The 27,094-nt window shown below is 41.2% G+C and overlaps 3 protein-coding genes across 5 annotated transcripts in view; 1 reads left to right on the top strand and 2 right to left on the bottom strand.

Annotated features, from left to right (window-relative positions):
- The window catches only part of uggt1 (UDP-glucose glycoprotein glucosyltransferase 1), a 28,818-nt gene extending 17,829 nt beyond the window's left edge, over window positions 1–10,989 (top strand). The window contains exons 21-42 of one of the 2 annotated variants that reach the window (XM_047341658.1): window positions 247–345; window positions 546–569; window positions 1,066–1,160; window positions 1,520–1,726; window positions 1,841–1,972; window positions 2,067–2,197; window positions 2,313–2,408; window positions 2,694–2,796; window positions 2,904–2,983; window positions 3,697–3,886; window positions 4,416–4,574; window positions 4,764–4,849; window positions 5,017–5,101; window positions 6,037–6,125; window positions 6,292–6,396; window positions 6,514–6,598; window positions 7,033–7,215; window positions 7,753–7,913; window positions 8,074–8,188; window positions 8,632–8,748; window positions 9,538–9,682; window positions 9,881–10,989. In XM_047341658.1, the coding sequence (XP_047197614.1) occupies window positions 247–345; window positions 546–569; window positions 1,066–1,160; window positions 1,520–1,726; window positions 1,841–1,972; window positions 2,067–2,197; window positions 2,313–2,408; window positions 2,694–2,796; window positions 2,904–2,983; window positions 3,697–3,886; window positions 4,416–4,574; window positions 4,764–4,849; window positions 5,017–5,101; window positions 6,037–6,125; window positions 6,292–6,396; window positions 6,514–6,598; window positions 7,033–7,215; window positions 7,753–7,913; window positions 8,074–8,188; window positions 8,632–8,748; window positions 9,538–9,682; window positions 9,881–9,900 (2,507 nt within the window). In that variant the 3' untranslated portion in view covers window positions 9,901–10,989. The remainder of the gene's footprint in view (window positions 1–246; window positions 346–545; window positions 570–1,065; window positions 1,161–1,519; window positions 1,727–1,840; window positions 1,973–2,066; window positions 2,198–2,312; window positions 2,409–2,693; window positions 2,797–2,903; window positions 2,984–3,696; window positions 3,887–4,415; window positions 4,575–4,763; window positions 4,850–5,016; window positions 5,102–6,036; window positions 6,126–6,291; window positions 6,397–6,513; window positions 6,599–7,032; window positions 7,216–7,752; window positions 7,914–8,073; window positions 8,189–8,631; window positions 8,749–9,537; window positions 9,683–9,880) is intronic. The other variant, XM_047341659.1, reaches the window with a different exon arrangement.
- Window positions 10,990–11,646: 657 nt separating this feature from the next.
- LOC118116582 (transcription factor Sp3) lies at window positions 11,647–19,264 on the bottom strand. 2 transcript variants are annotated; one of them, XM_035168362.2, is made up of 8 exons: window positions 18,555–19,264; window positions 17,789–18,016; window positions 17,119–17,700; window positions 16,101–16,304; window positions 15,790–15,988; window positions 15,496–15,685; window positions 14,912–15,108; window positions 11,647–13,718 (listed from the first exon to the last, which is right to left on the bottom strand). In XM_035168362.2, exons 1-8 carry the CDS (start codon window positions 18,621–18,623, stop codon window positions 13,465–13,467), a joined length of 1,923 nt encoding a protein of 640 aa, XP_035024253.1. In that variant the 5' UTR covers window positions 18,624–19,264; the 3' UTR covers window positions 11,647–13,464. The 2 variants fall into 2 exon arrangements, with proteins under 2 accessions (XP_035024253.1, XP_035024254.1); XM_035168363.2 differs by having other exon boundaries at window positions 18,941–19,264.
- A 2,106-nt stretch (window positions 19,265–21,370) lies between these two features.
- LOC118116644 (obg-like ATPase 1) lies at window positions 21,371–26,962 on the bottom strand. The gene is made up of 11 exons (XM_035168455.2): window positions 26,825–26,962; window positions 26,439–26,536; window positions 26,204–26,347; window positions 25,514–25,641; window positions 25,117–25,292; window positions 24,944–25,024; window positions 24,510–24,607; window positions 24,253–24,396; window positions 23,809–23,905; window positions 22,841–22,963; window positions 21,371–22,733 (listed from the first exon to the last, which is right to left on the bottom strand). The coding sequence occupies exons 2-11, from the start codon at window positions 26,534–26,536 to the stop codon at window positions 22,632–22,634; spliced, it is 1,191 nt and encodes a 396-aa protein (XP_035024346.1). The 5' UTR covers window positions 26,825–26,962; the 3' UTR covers window positions 21,371–22,631.
- Window positions 26,963–27,094: the final 132 nt, after the last annotated feature.

Below are 27,094 nucleotides of genomic sequence, written 5' to 3'. Positions count from 1 at the left end.
GAAAAAGTCCACAGAGCTTTTTTAAGATTTCTGTATTTACCTAATTTTTTAGGTAATGAATTCTTTACTTTTATCCGAGTCTTCTTCCACTGCGTGTAGGCGCTGCCAGTGTCCACTACACATATGAATATTTACAGATACAGATGGTAGCTTTGTGTACTTACTGAACATTCAGGTATACATCTCTGCAGTTTTTATCATTCACATTTGCTAAATCTCCATTTTCTCCTCTTCTTTTTGTTGCAGATAACTTCTTCGTAGATGATTATGCCCGTTTCTCGACTCTGGACGTTAAAAAGAAGAGCACCGCTGTGGCCAACAGCCTGAATTACATGACTAAGAAAGGTACGAGTGTGCAGACGAGTCTTGTCTTGTGTGATATCTAGTCACATACAAACAAATGCTGAATGAAAGGGGATGTTTGTGGAGTTTTCTAGTGGAGATAACTTTGTCGTGTTTGAGCCCAAACTTTCCTCATGTATTCTCCTTCTGTCCTCTCCTTCTCCTCTTCTTATTCATGTGTTTTATAAATGTCCCTGCATCAGGGATGACCTCCACCAACAGGCATGGTAATCACCCTTTTCCTCCGTGTTATTTCCTCTCCTCCTCACTTGCTCTTTTTTTTCTGTTTTCTGTGAAAAACATTGCTGGCAGTGTTTAAGATGTGTTTGTGAATCCACCACCATCATTGCTCCATCTGTGTTGTATTTCTCAGAGGACATAAATGACTAATTCACGCATGCAGTGATTGTGTATTAAGGTCTGAAGTATAACTACTAAAAAAAAAACTCTTTAGTGAGTTCTAACGCTGTTTCATACATCTTTCTGAAGGAGAGCATGACAAGTTCATTAGGCGTCACTTCTCGTAGCTGCATGAAGAACGAAATGCTAAAAGTGTGACTGGATGTTTTAAATTGTCTTTAAAGGTTCTGAAAGAGAAGCAAGATTTGGTTTCCAAGCTTATTTTCCCTTAAGATGATGTGGCTCATTTCCGTTTCCCTCGCACAGCCTCACCTCAGTAACGTCTCCTGACGACCACCTCTCTTCCTCTTCTTTGGTTTTCAGATGATGGCTACATCCGTCCTGTGACCTTCTGGGTGGTGGGAGACTTTGACAAACCCTCGGGACGACAGCTCCTTTACGATGCCATCAGACACATGGTACAATAAAACAACTATCCTTTTGGACCTCAAAACATTGATCCCCGAATAATTGATTCAGAGAAAACTTTCTTTAAATGCTAAAACTAAAAATAAATGACGTACCATACATTTTACTTAATGTGGTATAAATTGTGATATATGGTTAAAATCAATCCAGAAATATTTGTATATGAATATTTCTTCATCATCAGTCTTACCCTCTTAAAACTGAATGATACCAGTTATCATGACCATATAACATCTATAAGTAAAAAACTAACATGATTAAAGTTTAATTTACTTTTCCCTTTGTCCCTTATGAATTATGTAAGATTATTTGTTGTGTTATTTTTACCTTCTCACCTGCTGCATAACAGAAAACCAGCAACAACGTCCGACTGGGGATGATCAACAACCCATCGGTGGCTGTGTCAGCCGAGACGAGCCACGTGGCCCGAGCGATCTGGGCAGCCATGCAGACACAATCTGCCAACAACGCCAAGAACTTCATCACCAAGATGGCCAAAGAAGAGACGGCCACCGCCCTGCAGACGGGCGTAGACATCGGAGAATTCGCTGTCGGGGTGAGGGGAGATTCACTGGATCATGATTCACAATTATTATGTTTCCTTCCTATTTTTAATCCTTGTGACTTTCCATTTGATCAACTCCCTAAAAGTTAACTGTTTGTCCTTCAGGGTATGGATGTGTCGTTATTCAAGAGTGCGTATGACAGTGAGAAATTCGACTTCCTGCTGTCCCACGCTGCTTACTGTCGAGATGTGCTCAAACTGAAGAAGGGACAGAGAGCAGTCATCAGCAACGGAAGAGTGAGGAAACTTTAAACCTGCATTAAAACAGGAAGAAATCATGCACAAATAAATATTATTTTTTATGAATAATACCTATGTTTCATATTTACAGATCATTGGTCCGCTGGAGGAAGAGGAGGTGTTCAACCAGGACGACTTCCTGCTTTTGGAGAGCATCATCCTGAAGACGTCCGGAGAGCGAATCAAAAGCAAAGTCGAGCAGTTTGGAATTGAGGAGGACAGGTATTTTAGTTCAGTTTCAAAAGTTTAAATTCTCTCAGGCTCCTTCAGGAACCTCACGATATATTATTTTCAGATTGTCTTGAGTTTTGTGAGTTAACACAGGTTTTCTTCTCAGGGCCAGCGACCTCGTGATGAAGGTCGACGCTCTGCTCTCCTCTCAGCCCAAAGGAGAAGCCCGGGTAGAGTATGACTTTGCTGACGACCGCTACAGGTAAAGTTGTAAAACTTGCACATAATTTTACACAAGCAGGCCTCTTAAATTTCCTCAGAGAGTCTGTGCAGTGGAAAGTCTGTTTTCCTCCAGGGTGATGTCGCTGTATTCTTTATTCTTTTGAATATTTAGAGAAATATGAAATCCATTTTTACATTAAAATTGATTTGAAATACTAAATGAAGCGTTAAAGTCAATGTATCCTCTGCAGACAGAGAGAAAAAGTTGTGAAAAATAAATGTGTTTACTTGACTTTATCATTTATATGCTGATTTTTTTCCGCAGTGCTGTGAAGATTCGTCCTAAAGAGGGAGACGTGTACTTCGATGTTGTTGCCGTCGTGGATCCAGCAACGAGGGACGCACAGAAGCTCGCTCCTCTCCTACTGGTAGGATGAATGTGTGAATTATCCATTTTCTCCTGATCAATCCAGCTGATGTATTTGTCCTTCCTCTGACCTCGTCCTCATATTTTCCTCCCCCTCAACACCTCCAGGTTCTCAAGCAGCTGGTAAACGTCAACTTGCGGGTTTTCATGAACTGCCAATCCAAACTGTCGGAAATGCCGCTGAAGAGGTGAGGACGCAAACGTCACCGTACATCCTTGTTACACCAGGACACCCACCCCAAATGTCCAGTGCATTGGTTTTTCAAGTCATTTAAAACTGGTCATTAAGTGTATTTCTTTTTATTTCTCTCTTCTACGAGAGCTTATAATACAACATATCTTTAAGCATTATTGTAAACTAAGTCTCAATTAATACAATACAATTAAGGTTATTTTTGTTATGAAAAACCTTTAACATTTAACTTTATTTATTTATTATTGTAAATCTATCTGAACTTTAGATTTTAAATATATCAAAGACTCTACTAGCACTTAGGTTTTAATGATTTAATTATAGAAGCATTAGAAGCTCATTTTAATCTTTTTCCCATAAGATTAGACATCATCAAACTGTGGTGATTAGTTTCCTCTTGTAGCAGGAAACATAACATTAAGATGTTTAGGAACATTTATATAATTTTTAAATATTTTCGAGTTTTATATTATTATTATTATTTTCTTGTTGGATGAAGTTTGTCCGTTGGTCGTGGACGTGGATTTATAGAAATACAAACTCAGCGGCTGTGACGGTTTATCAATAGCACTTTTATTAGGGTGATAATAATGACAAGTTGTTATATAGTGAAAGATCTGAAAAAGACATAAAGACTCCTGCACCTGCACTGAAGGTAAAAGTAGTTTCTCTTTGTGTATTAAGTGTTTTGCTTGTGTTTGGTTCCAGTATCTACCGTTACGTGTTGGAGCCGGAGGTGACGTTTCAGAGCGACAGCAGTTACTCTCCCGGTCCCATGGCCCGGTTCCTGGACATGCCTCAGTCTCCGCTCTTCACCTTGAACATCAACACTCCCGAGAGCTGGATGGTCGAGTCGGTGCACACACGATATGACCTGGACAACATCTACCTGGAGGAGGTAGATGCAGGTTCAAAAAACCTGGACCTGTTTTTATCTTTCCAAGTCGTTTCACTGGATCTATTTGTTTAAAAGACCAGGAAACTATTTAAGAAGACGGGGAGGGTTTAGTCATTTTTCTTCTTGACTGGAGGCTTTTTTTCAGCTTTCCTTTGCATTAAACAAGATTAAATAAATGTTACTTTAACATATTATTTCATCTTTTAAGGTTTGTGCAGTTCCTAGTTATTATAATCCTGATATTAAACTCTATCTGTAATCATTTTTTAAAGTTTTTTCTATTACTTATCTCTGCTTCGTCTTCTGTTGAGGTTTAATCATACTTCTGAGATTTCTTCCATTTTTATTATTTTGTTTTTTCTTTTCCACTTTATGAAATCATAAAGCTTTAGTATCACATGCAAAGTGATAAAAGAAAACTGCATCTGCTGAAGTTTTTTTTTTCTCTTGTCTTGACAACTTCATGTATACTCAGGAACCATTTGTCCATGTTTGTCTGTAAATCCATTGACATTAACTTGTCCTACAGGTGGAGAATATTGTCGCAGCAGAGTACGAGCTGGAGCATCTTCTGTTGGAAGGCCATTGTTTCGACGTCAGCTCAGGTCAGCCGCCACGTGGGCTGCAGTTCACCCTGGGAACCGCCTCTGAACCCGTCATCATGGACACGATTGTCATGGCAAACCTGGTGAGTTACAAGTTGTAGTTGTTTTTACACCTCGGAGCAGAAAAACGTTGGCAACTTATTATTTTGTAAAGCTGTAGTGTTTCTCAGTGATTTCTATAATATTAAATAGTTTATTCTTAATTATTTGTCAGTATTTCTTTTTTTTTTCTTTCTTCACAAACACTGAACGTCCTGTGCTCTGCTCTGTAGGGATACTTTCAGCTCAAGGCCAACCCGGGCGCCTGGATCCTGAAGATGAGGAAAGGACGCTCTGACGAAATCTACAAGATTTACAGGTAAGCACTCTGAGAATCGTCTGTATTGTATCGGAAAGAGTCTCAGACTGGTCCGATCAGTTTTTAAATTCAGCTCGTGGCCTCACTCTTGGATTTACACATCAGTTGTAAACCTTCTGTTATAATGTAATTTTTTTTTTCTTATCCTTTCCATCTTCGCGCTGCAGCCACGACGGCACCGACTCCCCGGCAGACTCAGACGACATTATAGTCGTGCTGAACAACTTCAAGAGCAGGATCATTAAAGTCAAGGTCGGTTCACCTCTGATGAAATGACGCCTGTCTGGCACCACAGCGAGTGACAGGAGGCCTATAGACGCCCTTCATCACATTCAGCTGATTTCGTTTTTATCCCCAAATAAATAAAACTAAAAATCCAGGACAGTGAAGACATTTTAAGTCTCCGCAATTTCTAAGCTCATAAATTTTAATGTGTAGAAGAGACTCCAGTGTGTTGAGCCTTTTACATAACAGCAGAACATATACACTAGGTGCATAAATTACACGGGTAAAATTACACGTCACGTATCACCTCTTTGCTTTTTTAGTTTTGCATATTTTATGTCGTATATGGAGGAACAAATCGGACTCATTTGGAAATTTAGTGAACGAGGAAATATATTATTCAAAATGAGCTAAATAATAAATACAGAACAAATAAATGCAGGAGTCTAAATATAGACGTAAAGTCCCAGTTCCATGGTTTCAGGAAACGATTTTACTTATTTTTCTGTCCCTCAATTTTCTGTTAATATGTGTAGAATATTTATATGATTATATCCTCTAACGTTGCTGTTTACAACTTTGGATTTTTGACACTATCACTGAGAATTGCTAAAACTTTCAAGTACAACTCAATGAACTTTAAAATGTCATTCTTATAAATTATTAGTATGATACAGATTCATGTGGGTGGATCTGTATAAACTGTTTACGATGACAAAGATCACACAAAATAAGCACATTTTTTCATCTTTGTTTACTCAAAGTTAACCTGTTTCTTCATGATATCAATATGAAATCACTGTTAAATTCACTAGATCCAGATTTGGATCATTATTCTACAATGAAAATTCAAAAGAACTGTGACAAAGAAATCGTTGACTTATAAATAAACTGAATGACTTTCCTAAAAGTTTTTCTATTAGTTGTTTCACTCATCAATTTGAAATATACTTGTCGATCAGGTCCAGAAGAAACCAGACAAGTTCAATGAGGAACTGCTCAGTGACGGGACCGAGGAGAACGACGCTGGCTTCTGGAAATCTCTGACCAGGTACAACTCATTCATGAATTGGTCGAAAATAAATAGTTTTGTATCTTCACACAATCAAAAATGTATATTTCTCTTAAGTCAAAGATATCTGATGATTTTACCTTTTATTTTGAAATGTGTAAACTGTCAAATAACTTTTTTTTTTTTTTTGTCTTTTGTCTCTCAGAGGTTTTACAGGTGGAGGAAAGATGGAGGAGCCAAAGGTGGAGAAAGACGACGTGATCAACATCTTCTCTGTGGCCTCGGGGCATCTGTACGAGAGGTTCCTCAGGTCAGTGTCGGACAAAGAGAAGACGACTGTCACATCAACATGGACTCAATCGATTGTTTCAGTTTTGTTTTCCAAGCTCTGTTGTCATTAGTTCTTTTATTTCTTTTCACTTTTCAGGATCATGATGTTGTCGGTTCTGAAAAACACCAAAACTCCCGTCAAGTTCTGGTTCCTCAAGAACTACCTGTCCCCGACTTTCAAGGTATTTCGTTTTTTTCCACGGTTGTTATTTTAAAAATCGTCTGGCACCTCATCATTGATTTGTAGATCTTTTTGTGATGGAGGCAGCTTTCTCTCTTCAAACACTTGTTTCTGAAAATCAAGATGAAATGTGCCGCAGAGCTGAGAATGTTTGTGCTCGGCTAGAAGAAAATATCCACAATCAAAATCCTGGGGCTCTTACTTTTCATTGTTGTTTCTGTAATTAAGCAACAACCTGCAAAGTAGACGATCTGCTTCCTGTTTGCAGCGGCATGCACACGCCCAGTGTATGAGAATGGTCACAATTTGAGCTCAATACAAAAACTGTCATGATGTGAAAACGCTGGAAGCTCTAATTGGCTAAAAATGCATAAAACATGTACATGTGTAGCAAACACACTGACAGCCGTGTTTTTGATTGTGACCGTCTCGCAGGAGTTCATCCCCCACATGGCAAAGGAATATGGTTTCCAGTACGAGCTGGTGCAGTACAAGTGGCCGCGCTGGTTACACCAACAGACGGAGAAGCAGCGGATCATCTGGGGTTACAAGATCCTGTTCCTGGACGTGTTGTTTCCTCTCGCTGTCGACAAGATCCTGTTTGTGGACGCTGACCAGGCTCGTACAAACACTGCTGCTGAAATATTCTAACAGTTTTCACATTGACAATAAGCTGGTGATTCAAAGAGTTATAGATTTAGAAACTTTTTTCTTTAATGTTCTATAAAGTTTTGAAGTTTTGACATTTTATAGCAAATTTTGTTACATGTAATGATAAATTTCGTTATTATTCACTTGTTTTAATGATCTAATTCTGATATGAACAATCTGACAGTAAGAATTTATTTATTTACTTAAATAATTAATCATTAGAAAAGAAAGAAGAAACTATTTTTAATAATCTGTCAATCATTTTTTGTGTCGGGTATCAATTTTTTAAAATCAAATATGAAGATTTGCTTTATTTTCTTCACATTCTCTGCTTGATTTAAATACCTTCGCTTTTTGGACTTAGTTTCACATAAACTAGTAATTTAAAGACATGCGATTTGTAATAATCAATATTTTGTCACTATAGAGACCAACATTCGATAAATGAACAAGTATTATCTTGTGTATCCTCCTGTGTTGTTTACGCCTCGTCCTCTCCTGCAGATCGTTCGTACGGACCTGAAGGATCTGCGTGACTTCGACCTGGAGGGAGCTCCGTACGGTTACACCCCGTTCTGCGAGAGCCGAAGAGAGATGGACGGCTACCGCTTCTGGAAGTCGGGCTACTGGGCGAGTCACCTCGCCGGCCGCAGATATCACATCAGGTACGCACACAGTGAGGGAGCTCAGACATCTTAACACTCATCTCAGCCTCTGTGTTAACAGCACTTTAAGTCTGTCACCCTCACACCCACACTGTGAGCATCTTTTTCTATCCATTTTTCATGCATCTTTGATTTGTCCCCCGTTTGTTATCCCGTGCAGCGCCCTGTACGTGGTCGACCTGAAGAAATTCAGGAAAATAGCAGCAGGAGATCGACTGCGAGGACAGTACCAGGGGCTCAGCCAAGACCCCAACAGCCTCTCCAACCTGGACCAGGTCTGTCTTCTCATTGGCTGTCTGTGTTTTTCACAGTGGGAAGTGCAGCGAGGATCTGGTTCTTACACTGAAGTCATAAGGTCTTTTATGTAGAGATGTTCTGATACCAGCTTAAGGAAATGCCTCCGATACTGTTGAAAATTCCAGGTCGGGCATCGGCAAGTACGCAAATGTTTGCCTACTAACACTAGAGCCCTGATGTCCTTCAACACAAACCCTGATTGTAACAACACAACTGATAAAAACATAAAGGCAGCAGATTGAGACGATGCTGAGTGGGAAGTGTTAGTAAAGCAGACGCCTCTTCTCATGCTTATATACTATAATGCTACAGATTCACGTCCTGGTGAACGAGATGTTTGAAAAAGCTGTTAAACCTTCTGTGTAAAACAAATCTTAGTCTCAGCCTCTAGCTCTGGTCTGACTGTTGATTGTTTTTTCAGGATCTGCCCAACAACATGATCCACCAGGTTCCTATCAAGTCTCTCCCTCAGGAGTGGTTGTGGTGTGAGACCTGGTGCGACGACAGCACCAAGAAGAGCGCGAAGACGATAGACCTGGTAAGAAAAGCTTGTGTGTGTCGGTGTCAGGAAGAAACGCACAAAAAAACAAAAAAATTAACAAGATTTGTCACAAGTGTAATGTCTCTGAACAACCACTAGAGGGCAGCAAATGGTTAGGGGAATATTGTCTTACTGTAGAAACATGATTTAAAACAATTCTATGAACATATGTTTATTTTCTTTTATGAAAAAAATACGGTTATATTTATTATATATTTGATTAATTATAATAAAGAGAATCACATTTAAAAACAACAAACCTTAAAAACAAGGTAAGATATATTTTAAATATAATTCATAAAAACAGCTTATTTTACCTGCCTTAACCGAAACCTGAAATCTGCAATGCTTTCTAAATTAAAAAATATATATAATAAAATAAAACATAAAACATTATGAAGTAATAATAATTAAATTGTTGGTACTGGAGTAACGTGTCTATTGCCACTTAGTCGTGTCACTGCAGGATCATATAACTGTCAACACACACACACAAGCACGAGATAAATACAAATACAGCATAAAATACTTGAAACAGATGCTAAACGCACATTTATCTCCATCGACAGCAGCTCAGTCTAAAGAGTCTATAAAACTGCTCTCTTGTGGGAAACGAGCTGTAGATCAGTGGAAGTGGAAGCTTTGACTACACGATGCTTCCTGTTCTCATCACCTGTCGACAGAATTACACAAAGGAGCATGAAGATTGTTGGAATGGTTCCATTCTTCTCCAACTCCCTGGGAACATCACAGCTGATTGTTTTATCTGTTCCCTCCTGGTTTCAGTGTAACAACCCCAGGACCAAGGAGCCCAAGCTGCAGGCTGCGGTGAGGATCGTGGCCGAGTGGAGCGACTACGACCAAGAGATTAAACGTCTGCAGACCAAAGTCCAGGGGGGAGGAAACCAGAGAGCAAAGCAGCAGGACACAGGTACACAACACACACACACACACACACACACACACACACACACACACACACACACACACACACACACACACACACACACACACACACACACACACACCACCACACACACACACACACAGGTTTAATTAACAGAACAGTGTTTGTGTGCAAAGTGCATAATTAAAGTTCTTTTCTTTTCCTTTGTCGTCTCCCTGTCAGACTCTCACACGGAGCTGTGAGGATGCAGCTGTGATGAGGCAGTGAACTGGACTCTGTTTAAAGAGTCTGCTTCATGAAGAGAAGCTCCTCTCATGCCGGGCCGGCTGCGGACACTCTGACCACAAACGGAGCTCGACGGTTAAAATGTTTGTTTGTTTTTTTGTTTTTTTGATCATGTGTGAAGGGGGTTTTCAGTGGTCGGGTTCCAGAGGTGTTTCTGTATGCGAGTGTGCAAGTGGTGAGAATGTGAGTCGTGAATTTGAATCCTTTTTTTTTCCTTCTTCTTTTCCCTGTGGTAGACGTCAGTTTGTAAGTTTGCACTGATTTGGATTGTGAATGTGGTCGAAGCACAAAAAAAGACGTGAACGCTGAATCTCACTGCCGGTGAATTCTGAGTTTCCGACAAACCCAACATCTGGTGGTGGGAAGGATCTCTGCTCACTCACTCACTGGGTTAGAACACAGTTGTTGAGCCGTCCTCTGGATTTTTAAATGGTACAGGTAGTTTATAACTCAGCTTATAGTGTTCTTACGAAGGTCCGGAAAATATCATGATTTTATAGTTTTCCGACCGTAAGACATGAGATTTTTCATAATCAACATTCAAAATAATGCAAAACAAGGAAGTTTCTGTGCAGTGATTTATGATCAAAGAACAATCGACTGACCTTCAGGCACCAGAATTTGTTTTGCAGGTGGATCCACTCACCTGAAGTTTTGGGGGATATTCGGTGTCAATCTGAAACTCGACATCACTTTGAATGTAATTTCAGAAATGAGCTGTGACGCTGTTTGTTTTCTTTCTTTCCTCGTCATCGTTTCGTGTGGCAGGAAAGTCAACAACATCCTCAGCAGACATGATTGAGGAGTTTCTCGTGGAATATTAATGTCTCTGTAAATCTCAGGGAAGCATGATTGGGTTCTAACATTTAGAAGAAAAGGGAGCGTTTGTTATCGGGTGGAGTTTATGGTTCTGTCAGAGGAGCCGTGATCTTTGAGTTTGGTCGAAAAAAAATTGATTCTCTGTTTCTTGGTGATATTTCATCCTGTTTTGGCTGCTTGATCATTTTGTTGAGTAAAAGTCCCAAATAAAGACTTGGTCCAGTGTAGTTTCACTGTTTTGTGAATGTTTTCAGGTTTTTACCGAGTTCTTCTCTGATGACCGAGCTGAGGTGCTGACATCACAGAAAGTCCTTCTAGTGTCAGAGTGCAAACAATGATTAACGACAAACAATGAAGTTAGAGTTCAACTACCACACCTGAACCATCTTTTAATATTTAATTCAACTTTGTTGTCAGCAGGCAGAGAAGTTATCGGCTGAAAGTCAAAGCTAAAGTTCAGGGATTGTGATAATAGATTACTAGATTAAATAGTTGGCGAATGATGACAATGGTAACTTAAAGTACACTTATGTAGTACTAAAAGTAAATAATACATAGGCCAGGAATAAACAATTACATTAGCTGGATAAAAAGATGAAAGTTTGTTAAAATACCAGAGAAAACGGATAGTTGTCAAAAATGGAATTGATATAAATATAATCAGCTAAATGAAAATGTAGACAAATAAAATTGTTTGCTAAATGTAATGTATAGAAAGAAGTTTGCTAAAAGCAGTAAACAAAATGAAATAATTAGCTTCATTTGATGGAAAGAAAGTTATAATGATTTGCTAAAACATGAAGGATAAAAACATTACATTGTTGGTTAAAGGTAGATCGTTGAAATGAAAAACAGACCTCGGCTCACAAGAACCTGCCAGCGTCAAGGTTTCAGACTTTTATTGTGATCCATTTGAAAAAAATGTTTTACAAAAGGTAACATTCAATTTTTACACCAATTCTTTAAAAAAATCACTTAAAATAAGGTTTTGATACATCAAATTGCGTTAACTAGGTAATGGCTTCTATAAACAATGTGAAAATAAGATAATATACATGTAAATGAATGCTACAAACAGAGGAAGGGATTACATCAAATAAAATAAAAAGAAATAAACATACAATGGCATGATTGTTTTCCTTTTGAGTGACATCTGGTATCCAACTGGAATGTTCGATGACAATAACGCCCCCTACAGGGCTTCATGATTTGTTGCATCCGTTTCTCAGTTTTCTTCACGTGGCGACACTGGTACATGTTCTCGTGCAGGGGGCGATGACATGAACGAGCCCTGCAGGAATTCAGAGGTGACCACCCCGCCCTTCACAACCTGTGATCTCCGCCATGTGGCTTTGATCCAGACGACACCCATATTGGCGAGGAAATTCAGAAAAGATTGACATACAATGCAAATTTACAACAAAAAAGGAATTATGCAAAAGGAACAAAAATAAAATCGTGTTTAGATGTGGACGAGCACAGTGGACGTCATGCTCATGAAGGACAGATGAGACATTCTGTTCAGACTGACCGGATGCTGGAAGAAGTTGCTCTTTTCTCAGAGCGGCTTGCATCTATCCCCCCCCCACACACACACATCCCCTTGAGGTGGGAAAAACAACCTCAGATCAGTAACAGTGGCACTGTCGTCCTTCTCCGACCGACTGCTCTCTTTGAAACAGCGACACATCGGTGTGACTGTCCTGCCGGTCGTCAGTGATTGGGTGACGGCTGCTGCAAAGTTTCACGAGAAATGCCTTTTCACTGAGAGTCAGACGAGAAACGAGATAAAAAACTGGTCTCCTGGCTCTGTCCCCGGGAAACAACAACCACCAACCAGCTCCTCTGAAACTCACTAACATGTGCTGTCTTTAAAAAAAACAAAAAAACAAGGTGTAAAAACATGAAACTGCCATTTTAAAATGAGGGTTATGTGCCTGGTTATTTCTTGGCTGGGAGCAGTAACACCCTCCACTGGCTGTAAAAATAATCAGGAACATAAACCTCCAGAAAACTACCAATTGTGTTACACGTTGGTTTGTGTCGCACCATGTTAACTAATGACTTTTAGAGGTAGCGGTTGCGATGCCTGCACAGAGCCAGGGAAGCCGTTTCCAGTCAGGCTTCATATCAACTGTATTTCCTAATATGTCGAACATCATCGTTAAAAAACCGGAAAGCCGTTGTTCTCCGGCAGCAGCGAGGAAACAGTTCAGCGCCGATGCTGCGCTGCTTCAAGCGGAGAAGTCGGTTTTGTCCCAGAGAGGCTCACTCCTTCGTTCTCTCTCTTCCAAAGAAACTCCTGCTCGTCTCCATTTCACAAACAGTTACGTCATCTGCAAAGCTTAAAAAACACATGCACCTCCAGCATTTTATACAAGAGTATGATACAAAATAAGGCATTTCATTGTGTTAAGTATTCATGTTGTGTTTGAGTGTTTTCTGCGTGTGTGTGTGTGTGTGTGTACATAGCAACCACATTTAAATGTCGTTTCTTGCCCGCCTATAAAAAGACTGCAAAAAACAAACATAAAGTCATGATAACTCTTACTTAAAATATATATATTTGTCATATATATTTACGTATATATTCATATGTAAAAAAAACAAACAAAAAAAAAGGTAGGAGGGGAGGAGAAGAGCCCAAGAGGTCCCTGTGACGGGCCAGTTCTCAAAAACCCACCTCACCCCGTTCAACCCCCTCATTCCATGACCTCGCCGGGCGCCACGGTGACCAGCTGCAAGGGGATCTCCTGATTGGCTATGAGGTCGTGGGCGGTGGCGGTCTGGAGGATGAGCGTGGTGCCGTCGGCTGTGATGACGGTGTCGGTGGTGGGCGGGGGCGTGGAGGACGGAACCCCGCCCTTTTTATTCTGGTGAGTCTTTATGTGCTTGGCCAGGTGGTCGCTCCGCATGAACCTCTTGGAGCACTCGGTGCACACGAACTTCTTCTCTCCTGCGACATCCACCAAACACAAACATCAGACAGAGAGAGAAACAAAGCAACCGATGAATGAGCTGGACACATTAACTGAGATCATCCCATGTGTGTTGGTGCTGACACGAACATGTCGGCCAATCAGTAATAAGCCTGCAGCTAGAGGCCAGAAATCAGTTTCAGATAATTTACAGTCACGACATTTACACAGTTTGTCCAGCAGAGGGCACTGGTGAGTTAGGGTTAGGCTCCTGCAGTGCTCCACATGATAATGGAACCTGATTTAAAAATACCACATTAAATGTAATTGACTTTTTCCACAGAAATCTGAAGATAGAATTATGAAAAACCCAGAGATAAAAGAATACCTACATTTGAGTACATGGAGTGATCAACGTTTGACATTACATCACACTGATAGAAAGTGAAAGTGAAACTAAGTAGAACATTTCCTGAAGGCTTGATTACAAACCAGATGTTTTTATTGCCGTTTGTCTGACGGCTACAGGATTATGAAAAAACTACTGAACCAGTTTTATTGAAACTTTGGAGCAGATCCGATAAAAGGGGGTGGATCCACTATTATGTTTCCCAACACTTTTGGGTAATTCTCAAGAAATAATGCAGAGATCTTAACAAAATGAATCAATGATGAATCTCAATACATTTATATACAATACGGTGATAACGTGGCCAATCAGCTGTGTGTCCTTCTAGTCTGAGGAAACTGTATTCAAGGCTTTTTAAGACTTTTCCATATCTGCAGATAATGTGAGTTTCACTCTGGAAACTGTTACAGACAAATCTGTCCACACAGACAAATCTGTCCACTCATTAATTCACACAGGACACGTTGTCAATCACTTCTCCTCACTTTAGTTACAAAGTGTCCTCCAATCTTTATTGAGTAAAAGTCAGCTAATAATTAGCCCCTGGTGATTATTAGCAGAAGGTTTCACTCTCTCACTTCTCAGATACTGTTTCTCAGCTACAGACAAATATCTACATTATTAATTTAAATATATTTCATCTGCTATGTTTTAGCAACAACATGGACTAACCTAAAAATGAAATGATTTCTTACATGATTGTATCATTGGACAGGAAGCAGCGATAATGTTCCTTGTTTACTGCTTTAAACACGAATTGAAGAACTTTGACTGTATAATGGTGCTTAAACAACGACGAGAGGAGTGTGAGCGTGGCCTCACCTGTGTGTGTCCTCCTGTGTCTCTGCAGCTCGTCGCTCCTGGTGAACCTCTTCCCACAGAACATCCAGTTGCAGACGAACGGCCTCTCCCCGCTGTGCCAGCGCAGGTGAGCTCGGAGATGGGACGTCTTCCCATAAACCTTCCCGCAGCCGGCGATGTGGCAGATGTGCTGCTTCTTCTTCCCCATGCCTGAACCTCTGTGACACAAAAAGAAAAATGTGGAATGAGCAGAAATTCAATAAATAGGATAGAAAAGTAATAACCTCACATCTCTGCGCTTATAAACAACTAAGCACAAGATTTTCTTTATCATGCAAATAGATAATGTTGATTTGCTGTGGTTTAACAACGTGACCGTGTTGCAACAGATTATCTCCAGGGTGATAAAATACATAAAGACATCAGTCACCAATACAATTAACATATTCTTCATACTACTGTCGATATGATGATTAGGAAAGTTTTAGGACGTAGTTTAGTTCTTCTGACCTTTTTAACCATTGGATGTTAAACTCAACACCTAGAGCTGATATATCTGTGGGTTTTATTTGTGTGTGTGTGTGTGTGTGTTGCATCTTTCCCACCTTCCTCCAGACTCTTTGCAGTTGGGGCAGGTGCAGGCGACTCTGCGCAGCCTCTTGCCCTCCCCGCTCTGCGCCTCCATGTCCTCGTCTCCGATCTGAACGCGCAGGTTGTTCAGGTCACTGGGGTTCAGGGTGGAGTCTCCGCTCAGCTGCCACTCCTCAGAGTCGGGCTCCTCTTTTATATGTATACCTGAAACAGGGAAGGAATGTGTGGATGTAGTAGGTCCTTAAGAGATTTTAGGTTTGCACATCACAATGTATAATAATGTGTGTGAACGTGCAGGTGTGTCGTACCAATTGGACTGTTTGCATCATCTCCGTGCGTGTACTGAACTCCGGCTTGTGTGACAGAGTTGACTGTGACGGTCTGGAGGTTGGGTAGGTTCATTTGTCCTGCTTGGCCCAGAGGGAGGGTCTGAACTGGGGCTAAGGTCAACTGCTGGGCCTGGCCCTGCGGCAACTGGAGCCCCTGGAGGGACTGGACACCCTGAACCTAGAGAGATAGACCAGATGTATTTTAGTATGGAAACTATTCACAGCACAAAAACACATTTCGTTTCTGTAGGTAACTTGAAGAAACGTCCTGCACACTTCTTGCAGCTCACCTGGAAGGTCTGCCACTGAATCTGTCCAGTAGCAGTGACCGTCTGGGCCTGGATGAGGAAGGTCCCGGGGTTGACCAGCTGCACGCTCTGCAGAGTCTGTCCCGACAGGTCCTGGCCCTGAGCCACCTGGGCTACCTGGGCATGACTGTCCCCAGACAGATGCAGGATGGGCTGGGACATCGTGGTGGCGTTAGACGACGACACCTACAGGGAAGAGAAAACAGAAAAATGAACTACACACAAAAGGCTGTTAAACAGAATTCTATAAAAGGAGGAGCTGGTTTTACACGTCAGTGGAGCTTCAACTTTGAATCACAGAAATGAACTGAAGGTTTGACCATTTTCCCACAGACGCAGAATTTATTTTTGGTTGAAATTTGAAACTTATGAGACAATCTGACATCTGATCACATGAATGCATCACTTTAACAAAGGAAAATGTATCTAAATGGGTTTGTAAAATAAATTGCATCAGACAGCAAGTGTAATAATCAAATATTAAGTACGACGACATTTTTTAAAAGTGCTCTATTATCACCTTAAAGAAGTGTTTTCCATTGTTTTCGGCTCATGATGGTTAAAACAAATCCAATCAGTGTAGTTCCAACCCGTCATGACTACTGCTGGATATTATTAAATATTTAGATACAACTAGTGATGTGATACCTGAGTTATAACAATGGAGCCATAACAACAGTCACTTTGAGGCAGAGAGTGGTTTTAAATTAAACCCTTTTTTCTATTAACTACAAAATGTGCACACTGCTGTACAAGAACGTTTCCAAACTAAAACATGTTCAGATGAAAACTTCAGGATGATTCCCTCAACATGTTTGGGGTTTTCTGCACCATGTGTAACCAACACATTTTGGAAAGTACCAAGATGTAATGAGGAGGTTTTTCAATAATCATAACTACATGATCCCTCAGATTTATCCTTCAGGTGGTCCTCACCTCCAGGCTGGAAACCACAGCGTTAGAGCCTGCAGGCGACATGACACTAAATGTAATCCCTCACCTGGATGTGCTGCAGGTGGTTGTGGGAGTTGAAGTTGTCCGAGGAGGAAGGGTCAGACACCCCTGCGGACACGGCGGTTGCTTGGGTCAGGACCCCGGTGCCGTCGATGGTCTCGATGAGATGGGAGGAGTTGGAAGAGGTGGTCGTGGTGGTTGGCACGTAGAGCTCGTGGTTGGCGTGGCTCACCGTCACCAGCGAATGTTTGCTGCCGGTATCCTGGGCCTGACTCTCCAGCGCCTGGCTGCTCATGATCAACTGGCCTTCAGGTGTCACCGCGGTTGCGATGGGGACCGTATGCGCCCCCGTGAGCCCTAGTGACTCCAGATCCACACTGTTTATGGGGACGAACGTGATGTTCCCGGGGAGGCCTACCGAGCTGGTGTATGTGGCCCCTCCCGCCAGCGAGACGCCTTGGATTGACTGCACCTGCCCCGCCTGAGTGAGGAGGTCTGTAGTCGATGTTGTCCCGATGCTGACCTGAGTGCCGTCTTGGAGGAGGTGGATCTGCCCCGTGCCGTCATCCATCCCATGTGACGAGAACCCTGAAAGGGTCCCATCTGCATTTTGGATTTGGGGGATGACCTGAGGAAGGGGGCCACAGTTTAGGGCAAACCCATCACCAGGGCAGGAAATCTACGGTATTTAAAACATGTGTCGGGGTCTTTTTTACCTGATACTGAATGCCTGACACTCCATTGGCTGAAACGTCATTCCCAGATGCTGTGACATAGATGGGCTGGTTGGAAAGACCCCCGATAGGAAGCACGTACTGCCCGTTGGACGTGACGATGCCCGAGTTTTGAATGTGAACAACTCCCTGGTCCTCCTTCCCAGATGAGACAGGAGTCAACACCTCCCATCGGTCGCCCGTCAGCTGAATGGCTGACATATCTGTCGTCTGGGAGTAGAAGGGAAACACTGGTTAACAGGGACACATCACACTTCTGCAAGGAGATCACAAAGGGGGAGGGGGAGGGGGGCAGTTATAGAGTTATAACATGGAGGAGATAGTAAATGAGGATCACTTAGAAGACAGCAGATACAATCAGCAGCTCATGGAGGAGATAACAGGCTCAGCAATGGTGGAGAGCAGCGTGTGGGGGATGGGTGGCTGTTACAACACTACTCAACGCTACTGTTTTGATTATGGAGGCTTCCCCTGCTCCACGAACACATCCCCGCCGCCTCCCAGCCCAAGGTGCACCGGCTATCTCCCGGCGAGCCGACCCAAGTGACTGACTCCAGTGTCCTACCCACTATGGGCGGGTTCTACAGGGGTAAAGTGGGTGGCCGTTATTGAGGGGATCACAGGAAGTGTACGGCTTTCACCCCATGCCATCAAAATTGTAAAACGTGTGAACTCCATGCTCTGAAAAAAAAAGCCCAACCAGCAAGCGCGGGCGAGCGAGAGAGACGCGCTAGAAAATGTCGGATACCTGTGTTTCCGCAGCGCCGCCGGGTTGCAGGAACTCGCTTTGACTGCTGTCCACGTCCGCGGACGCCATTTCTCCTTGTTTCAGCGGCTGCTCGGGCGCTAGCAGGGAGCGAGGGGGGAACTCGGCGAAACTCTGTAATCTTCGACTCCTGGCTGCCGGAAAAGCCCGCAAAGCATCCCCACGCTCCGGTCCAGAGGGGGCAGGCGGCGAAACGCAACTTTGCGGCGGAGGCTCCGGGGAGATTCGGGCCCAGATCGACTGTTTACTTTGTCAACTCCGTGGCTAGCCTGCTAGCTGCGCGGCTAGCTAACCATATCTAGCTAGTTAGCCGCGGAGCAGGAGATAAAAAGACGCGGCTCTCGTCGCTGTTTTCCGGACAAACTCACCGAGTAGTCGCGCTTTTCGACGCGCTGAACGCTTGCGGGTCGGTCATAGCGCGGCTGGCAGTACGCGGCGGGCTAATCGGATCTACTGAACTCCGAACATGATTGTTTTATCAAAGGCGGGCTAGTGTTGATCGGTGAATTCGGGTCGATTTTTTTCTATTTTGATTGACGGTGCGGGAAACACAAAAAGGTGGGACCAACACGCTTGACCGTCCAATTTGCATCGCATTACAGGACGTCCCGCCCTTCTTCTCTGAGCCCATTGGCTGGGCGGGATGCGAGGTGGCACCTCATTGGCTAACCGGATCGTCGATCGTCACGGGGTTTTTTTTACAGGACGTGTGTTTCCTGTTTGTTGTCGAGAAGGAATTCAGTCGCTTGCGCGTAAATGGAGACCGGAGGGCGTCTGGGTGCAAATTAAACACTTTATTCGATCGTTCCGTGCAAAATAAAGTTATTTACCATGTTGTGATTGTTGGTTTTTCTGTTTCCTGTCGCAATGACTCGCTAAAGTCTGTTACTTTATGTTCGTCAGCTGGCCTCCATTATACTACGATCAAAAAGCACCAACTTATACAAAATCTTCTGGTACATAATTAACAATCACAAAAAAAGAATAGTACTCTCATTATTACTTAGTTAAAACATTATATTCACAAATGAAAAGACACTACACATTATACTGTTATTATACAGTAGTATGAAAAACTGTCCTACTTAAAAAACTTAAAATGTACCTCCATGTACAATCTATGCACTAGTTAATATTTAAAATGAAAATATACTAGATTTGTTGTTTATATATGTGTTGTTATACAGTAGTATGAAAAACTCCCACTACACACTGGGAGACTTCAAATGTAACTCCATGTAATATCTAAGCACCAATTAATATTCAAAACGAAAATCAGTGCTCTTACTCTCTTTTGTTGTTCTTCTGATCACAAGATAATTTCATTTTTCATTTATTTGTTTGTTCGACAGGGACAATGCTCATTAATCAACAGCAAAATGTTCTGTAAATGAGCCGGAGGTTGCTCATTTTCATCTTTTGTCCCTGGGCATTTTTGAAAAGGGAACCTAAAATTAAATCACACAAGCAATATACATATATTCAGAGACACAGGTACAATGCAAAACAATAAGTCTTAATACAACATAAGTGACAAAGCTCATACACCAGATTAGTTTAGCTCAGAATAAAACACAGAGACTGAACAGAGAACAGCGACATGTGACTTCATGGTGACGACAGTGTGAGACGGTACAAGTAGCTTAAGTCGACCCTGAGAGAGGATCTCAGAGGATTTGTTAGTCAGGAGCTGTTGTACTTTGCTGTTACACCATTGATTTTTGATCATGGAAGCAAAGGGAAACACCAAAGGTTTGATCCACAATAAGAAGCTGGAAGGTTTGAGAGTATTTTTAAAAGCCTCAGAATGGTTCAATCACTTTCTGTTTGGAGCTTAAGTCACTTGACTGATCACAGACCTTTACTGTCAATACGTTGATGCATTAAAAACCTGTTTTCAATAGTAAATGTGTAGACTAGTATTCCAGGTAAAGTCATAGCTACATTATAAACGGTAACATGTGTTAATAAATGTAGGAACATGTTCCAATTCAAACTGACCTAGTTGGGGAAAATGAAGATTTAAAAATAATAAAAGAAACATTGAATTCCCATTTTTAACCCAAAATCAAAGTGCACAGAATGGTTTTTCAAATTTAAAATATCTACAAAATTGAAAGGCCAGAAATGGCTTTAAAATACAACCCACAGATGAAATAAAAATGATGATGCTCTTCAAAAATTGCATGTGATACCAGTTAAACAGATAACAGATAAATTGAATTTTCTCCGAGCTTAAACATTTGGTTTTCATTTTGTGAACGCTTAAAGACATTTGCTTTAAATTGTTATACTATAACTTAAAGCTTATTAACAAGCCATTAAAAAAACAACCTGAGATACTCAAATTAAACTATATTAATTAAATGTATCATTTTATTGACTTATTACGAGGTTATAATTATTCCAGTGACGCTCTGAATGACATTACCTTATTTACACTCAGTTCCATCTCATGCAGGTCTTGGCCTCCACCTCCAGAGCTGCTCACCCAACCTCCACAGATCATCATTCATTCCAGGAGCCTGAACAAGGCATTACATCACAATTCTGTTCCATCTTGAGCTTAAAGCATGAAAAATATACTAACTCTTAAATGCCCATCTGAACCATTTTATTTATCTCTATTTTATTCAAGAAATTGCCCTTTTAGCTCAACAACTAAACACGTTATTTGTTTAGTTTCTTCTAATGGCCCTAAACCAAACTGCCTTCAGAAGGAATAAAGTTTAATTGTCTTGTATTATTTATGATGTGTGTTAAACTTGGGACACAAGAATTAGAAATACACAAAGCGATGACAGAGGTTTGTTTCCTTTTATTGACACATGCATATTAATGAGTGTGACATTTATTTGACCTTTGCTCCCTTTGAATTAACATCTTTAATGCCCCCCATGTCCCCTTCTCCTCCTCAGCACAAAGAGGGCTGAGTTTCCATGTCCACAATTTGGCAGGATGTCTGGTCAGAGGATGGTAAATAAAGCGATTCACACAGTGGAGGCAGTGAGGAGACGCAAAGCAAAACGTAATCCAGATGATATTCCTGCAGCCATCCAGATTCACAATGAAGCATTGTCTCGTTACGCAGGGTGGAGTTCAAAATGTGAAGTCGTTTTTTTCTTCTTTTCTTTATTTTACAAGCCAAACGTAAGTAAATAAAAGCAGCGTGAATAACAACATCCTCTGTGATGCCTGCTTCTAAAATAACAATAATGCTCCTGCTCAGAATACAGCACAGCACTGGCCTGGAGGTAAACACCAGGATGGATTTCATTCTCTCTTTAAAAGTGAACACACTGGCTGTCACATGATTATAGTTTAGGTCTAGCTCAGGTATTAGGACTTTGTTGTTGATTGTATAAAACTATGAAAGTTCAACGAAAGATAAAGACATGAAGGAAGTGAGAAAAGTTCACTTTCTTTTGAATGTTAAAGTAATTACCAATTCAGAAGTGGGTTTTTTTAATAAACTCAGATGAGGCACCTGCAACAGAAGCTATACAACATACCAAGTCTTCACACCGCTGTTTATTAACCACCCTGAAAGCTCGTCAATTCATCAGCAGTCATCACAGCAGTAAGTGTCAAACATTTTCTTAAAGATAAAAAGGGAAAATAGCAAAAACACAAATTAAACCTTTTAAATATCTTTAAGTTGTGTGGCTTGAATGAGTCTCAATTTAAAGTTCTGCTAGAGGTTCCCCATTAGACGATTTCCTTTAAAATAAAAAAGTATAATTCTTTTATTTCAGTTACACTTGTTCTTTCCTGCTCTTCTCTTGTTAAAAGTCAGTGACTGGTCGTGCAGTTGGTGTCGTTTCAAATCCTGTTCACATTCTTACACGTAGACATTTTATTATAAAGAATTCATTTTTAATAGATTCTGGTCAAGTCGGACCTGGGAAGTCAGATGAGTGGATATTTCTGACTGACCAGGACGTGTGTTGATCAAGAGAGAAGAATGAGAACCAGCGGACAGTGAAGCTCTCACAGGCCTGACAGAACAGTGTGAACTGTATTCTGAGCTCTCCCTCTGGTGATTGTGTCGTCACCAATTTATTTCTTTTTGGGGGCATTGGGTGTGTTGAATTTGAAAAAGATAATGTCCCCGTCCTCCACGACATAGTTCCTGCCCAGTTGTCTGTATTTCCCAGCAGACTGAGAGAGAAGGGGAGAGCATCACATTTAAAGCATATTCAATTATGTTGAGATACAACAGTGATGCAGCTCTAGCTTGAAATGAACATCTATGTACAGATACAAACCTTGGCTGCATTTTCACTGCCCTCCTCTTTGAAGTCGATGAACTTCATCACCTCGGCCATGATGAAGCCTTTCTCAAAGTCAGTGTGGATCTTTCCTGCAGCCTGAGGAGCCTTGGAACCTTTCTGTTGAAGCAAGACAGAACCGAAAACCTCAAAAACATAACTGAAAATACATCAACACACGGCTCCTTCAGTATTTGATCAAACACGCATTAGATTTATAGCATGAAGTAGGATATTATTGCAATATTCTGCCTATGAAGATGATGTAACAACTATGATAATGGAGCATTGTACAGTAGCCCAAAAGGCCAAAATACACTCAAGAAAGAAAAAATATACAGTAAAAAGAAATGTGCTGCAAATATTCTAAAAACAAGATAAATGAAATTCAAATTCAAAAATTCTTTAAAAATCAAAACACTACGAGAATAATTCCAAACGTTTGAATTGTGATCTTTATGTTAGTTAGTTTTTTTTCATATAGCGAGTATGAAATGAAGAAAATCGAAATCAGGAAAAGCAACAGATACTAACACAAATATTAACAGCAAAGCAAAAGCAAAGAAAATGCATTTTCCAATCCCAAATGAAGACAATCTTAAAATCTTCTTCTCAGATTATTATCTCTCAGTTACAAACACTTCAGGTCACTTATACATACTATTTAGCATAATATGTGAGCTTGTTAGGTTTGCGGAATCATTCATTTAGCAGGAATAAAAACTACACTTTTTTAAGTACTTATTATTGTAAATCATAAGTAGAGCTTTAGACGACAGATTAAAAACTACATTATTACATGTTTATAACGAAGTTATTGATTATTTTTTGTAAATTCTGCTTTTGAATGATAAATAAGAGATTCAAAATATTAGAGGACTTTATAATAAACTCTTTAGTCTGGGATGTATCAAGAGTTAATCCATGAGAAGTTAAGGGGATAATAAACTGATCTAATCACTCACCCTGACGGTCCATGCTCGCACCTCATCCGGTCCCGCTGTGAAGAAGTATTCCAGCTGTAGCGCTGAATAGCCGGTCTTTATTATTTTGGTCAGAACACTAATAAGAATTTAAAGAGAGGAGCCATGAAGAAACAGTTCAAGCAAAAATGTATATTTAAAACGTAAATTGATTTATCAATTTGACAGTGACAGAACATTATTTAACTACAACTTTGATTATCTATTTATCATTTGCGAAGGTCGGCAGGCATTTCTCTTAAATTTTCTGATTGAAAGACATCACCTTAGGATGTGGATAATGATGGACGTATCTCACATCATTTCGTGACATTCATAGACTGAATATTTAATTGTAAAAGCATTTGAAAAACTAATCAATAAATACTATCAGCCATGTAAAGCATTGCTGGACCTAATAAAATGGATTCTAGCTATATGTCTCACCTCTGCGTCTTCAGCTCCTCACAGTATTTTTTCTTCTCCTCCTCATCCTCTATGTCCAGAAGTTTGGATTCCAGAGCTCCACTCACAGGAATGACCATAGCACCAGGGTCATTAGCATCTACCCAGTCCTTGATCTTTGCCAACCTGTGAAAGAAGAAAAAAGTTAAACATCTTAATACTCAACAGCTAAATGTTTGGACAGATAATGTTCGGGACATGTACGTACAAAAGCTGAAAGCAAATGAAACTAAACCTACCACTTGTTCTTTTTTCTGATGTAATCCTTCTCTGAGAGATTCACCAGGTAGATCATGGGCTTCGATGTCAGAAACAGGTATTTGTTCAACACCTCAATCTGTGGAGAGACATAAAAAACTGAGTTTAAAAACTGTTTTGCTTTCAGAAATACTTTTCAGACGATGTGCATCCTGTCGCAGGTTTGACAGATGCAGTAATGATAAATCAGAAGGAAATCCCTTTAAAAACAAGCTGAATAAAGGGAAACCAACTACCAAAGCCCTGGTATCGTGACATCAGTCCAATCAGTGATTTAACATTTGTCAAAAGCAGCATATAACAAAAATATTTAAAAAAATTATAAATGAGAAATATTACTAGATGCATTAAAGGCAAAAATGCATTTACACTGACCCATACATTGTATAAGTACTAGCACAACACACAAACGTACCTCTTTTTCGTTCCATTCACCGTAAAACCTGACGGGTTTCTTCTCTTCCACCACCCAGTTCTTGACCTTCACCATGATGTCCTGTAGCAACAAGCAGGAGCAGCAGGTGAGGGGACATTACACCACAGACAACAGATGCACAGCCTTTGCTCTCACCGACACACATTGCTTACATATTCAGGTTTTAGTTTTTTGTCGCCTCCTCTGACTGCCATTTTCTCCAGTTTGTCGAGAATTGGATCCATCATTTCCTCATCTTTTAGTCGCAGCTCCTCGTGGATGATCTCAATGTCCCTCACCGGGTCAACGTTGCCCTCCACGTGGATAATATCCTCATCGTCAAACGCACCTATAAAGCACAAACAATAATAGTTGAAACCAGCTTGTCAAAAATATTAACACATGTTGAAATCTGAGGGCTAAACGTAAATTCCACTCATTAACAAAATCTGCCTTTTCATTCTGTATGTCTTGTGAAGCCTAGACTATAACTTGCCGCCTAACACCTGTCCAGTCTGCTCAGTTGCTGCCACACAGCAGCTGCAGCCGGCAGTAGCAGTGACAACTCACGGGTCATGTGGAAGATCCCGTCACAGGCACTGATGTGGGAGAGAAAGGCATTTCCAAGTCCCTGTCCCGCGTGAGCTCCCTTCACCAGACCAGCGATGTCCACAACATTCAGGAAGGCGGGGACCTTACTGCGCACACATGAAAAAACAGATCATGTCAGTGAGACGCGATGTGTCCAAACACACTGTAGACGGTGAGAATCATATGGTGGAAGGAAGATGTGGAGATTTTATAATAAATCTTGAAGGTTCGGTGAAAGGGATCTATTGGCAGAAATTGGGTATAAAATAATCCTAGTGATGTTTTCACTAGTGTGTGATCATTTAAATTGTACCAGTTGTTATTTTCTTTACCTTAGAATGAGCCCTTTATATTTAAATACTTTATATTCACATCGGGAGTGGGTCCTCTCTACAGAGGCCGCCATGTTTTTTACAGTAGCCAAGATTGGACAAACCTAACACCTCTTAAGTTTTTATGACAGCTGAGTCTGCCACAGGTTCTCTTCCATGTTTGGAAGGGGCGGGTGAGGTGAGGGGTATTCAGCTGCAACATGAAACTTCACCACTAGATGTCACAAAATTCTACACACTGAACCTTTAAGATGCACATTTCCATGCATGTGTGTTGTAAGTGATGTTGTGAACTCAGTGCTACTAAAGTTGAGTGTGGTTTTGTCATGGCACACACCTGAGTGGTTTGTGGTACTGGCAGAGGAAATCGTAGCGCTCATCAGGAACAGGTACTCTGCTCTCGTTTGGGTCAATCGTGCAGAATGGGAAGTTTTCTGCAGAAGCCTGGCTTTTGGTCAGCACGTTGAAAAAGGTGGATTTCCTGTAGAGGAGGAAACGAGAACATGATCAGCTGCAGCCCAACGTGTGTTTGGTGTCTCCCTGTATCTCCACTGCAGGTGTCATGGACGTACCCAACGTTAGGCAATCCCACGATTCCAATTTTCAAAGATGTGCCAAACCGTCCGATTAATGGAGCCTGCTTCGGGGCTTCTCCCTTTTTTGGGGCCATCTGCAGGAGTCACAAGAATTCGGTTACACCCTGACAGCCACGAGGAAATAACACCACCACAATACCAACACCAGTCTGAGCTGTTTAATCAGTAAGTGGCTTCACTCAAAACGTGTCCAGTCATATGCTCATTCAAACACACCATGCTAACGTTAGCAAGTGGCTAACTGGTACCAGTTCGAGCTGTTCAGACAGAATATCTCAGCGAACACAGAGACCAGTGCGTGTTTCTAAAGAAATACAAACAACCAGGGTGGTGTTAATCAGTGTGAGCCCGTCATGTGGTACCTTTCAGTCGGTATCGAGCCTGTGGACAACGTGTGGTTCAGGGTTCGGGGCTGCGCGCACACACACGGCCGCTCCACTGGAAAGACGAGCTGAGAGCAGAGCGGAAGTGTTTGGACGTGACGGCTCTCCGATTGGTCGGCCAGTGAGCTGGAGTGCCACGTCACAGCTGCGTTAAAAGTTTTCTATTTTAATATGTTTATAGTTTCATTATTATTATTATTATTATTTTGAGTTGTAACATTTGTGAACTGACGGGTTACGGGTTATTTT

This window comes from Hippoglossus stenolepis, chromosome 10, assembly GCF_022539355.2.
Source record: "Hippoglossus stenolepis isolate QCI-W04-F060 chromosome 10, HSTE1.2, whole genome shotgun sequence".
In the NCBI taxonomy this organism is placed as follows: Eukaryota; Metazoa; Chordata; class Actinopteri; order Pleuronectiformes; family Pleuronectidae; genus Hippoglossus; species Hippoglossus stenolepis.
Note: the sequence above shows the minus strand (reverse complement) of the source record. Positions and strands in the feature narration are given on the sequence as shown.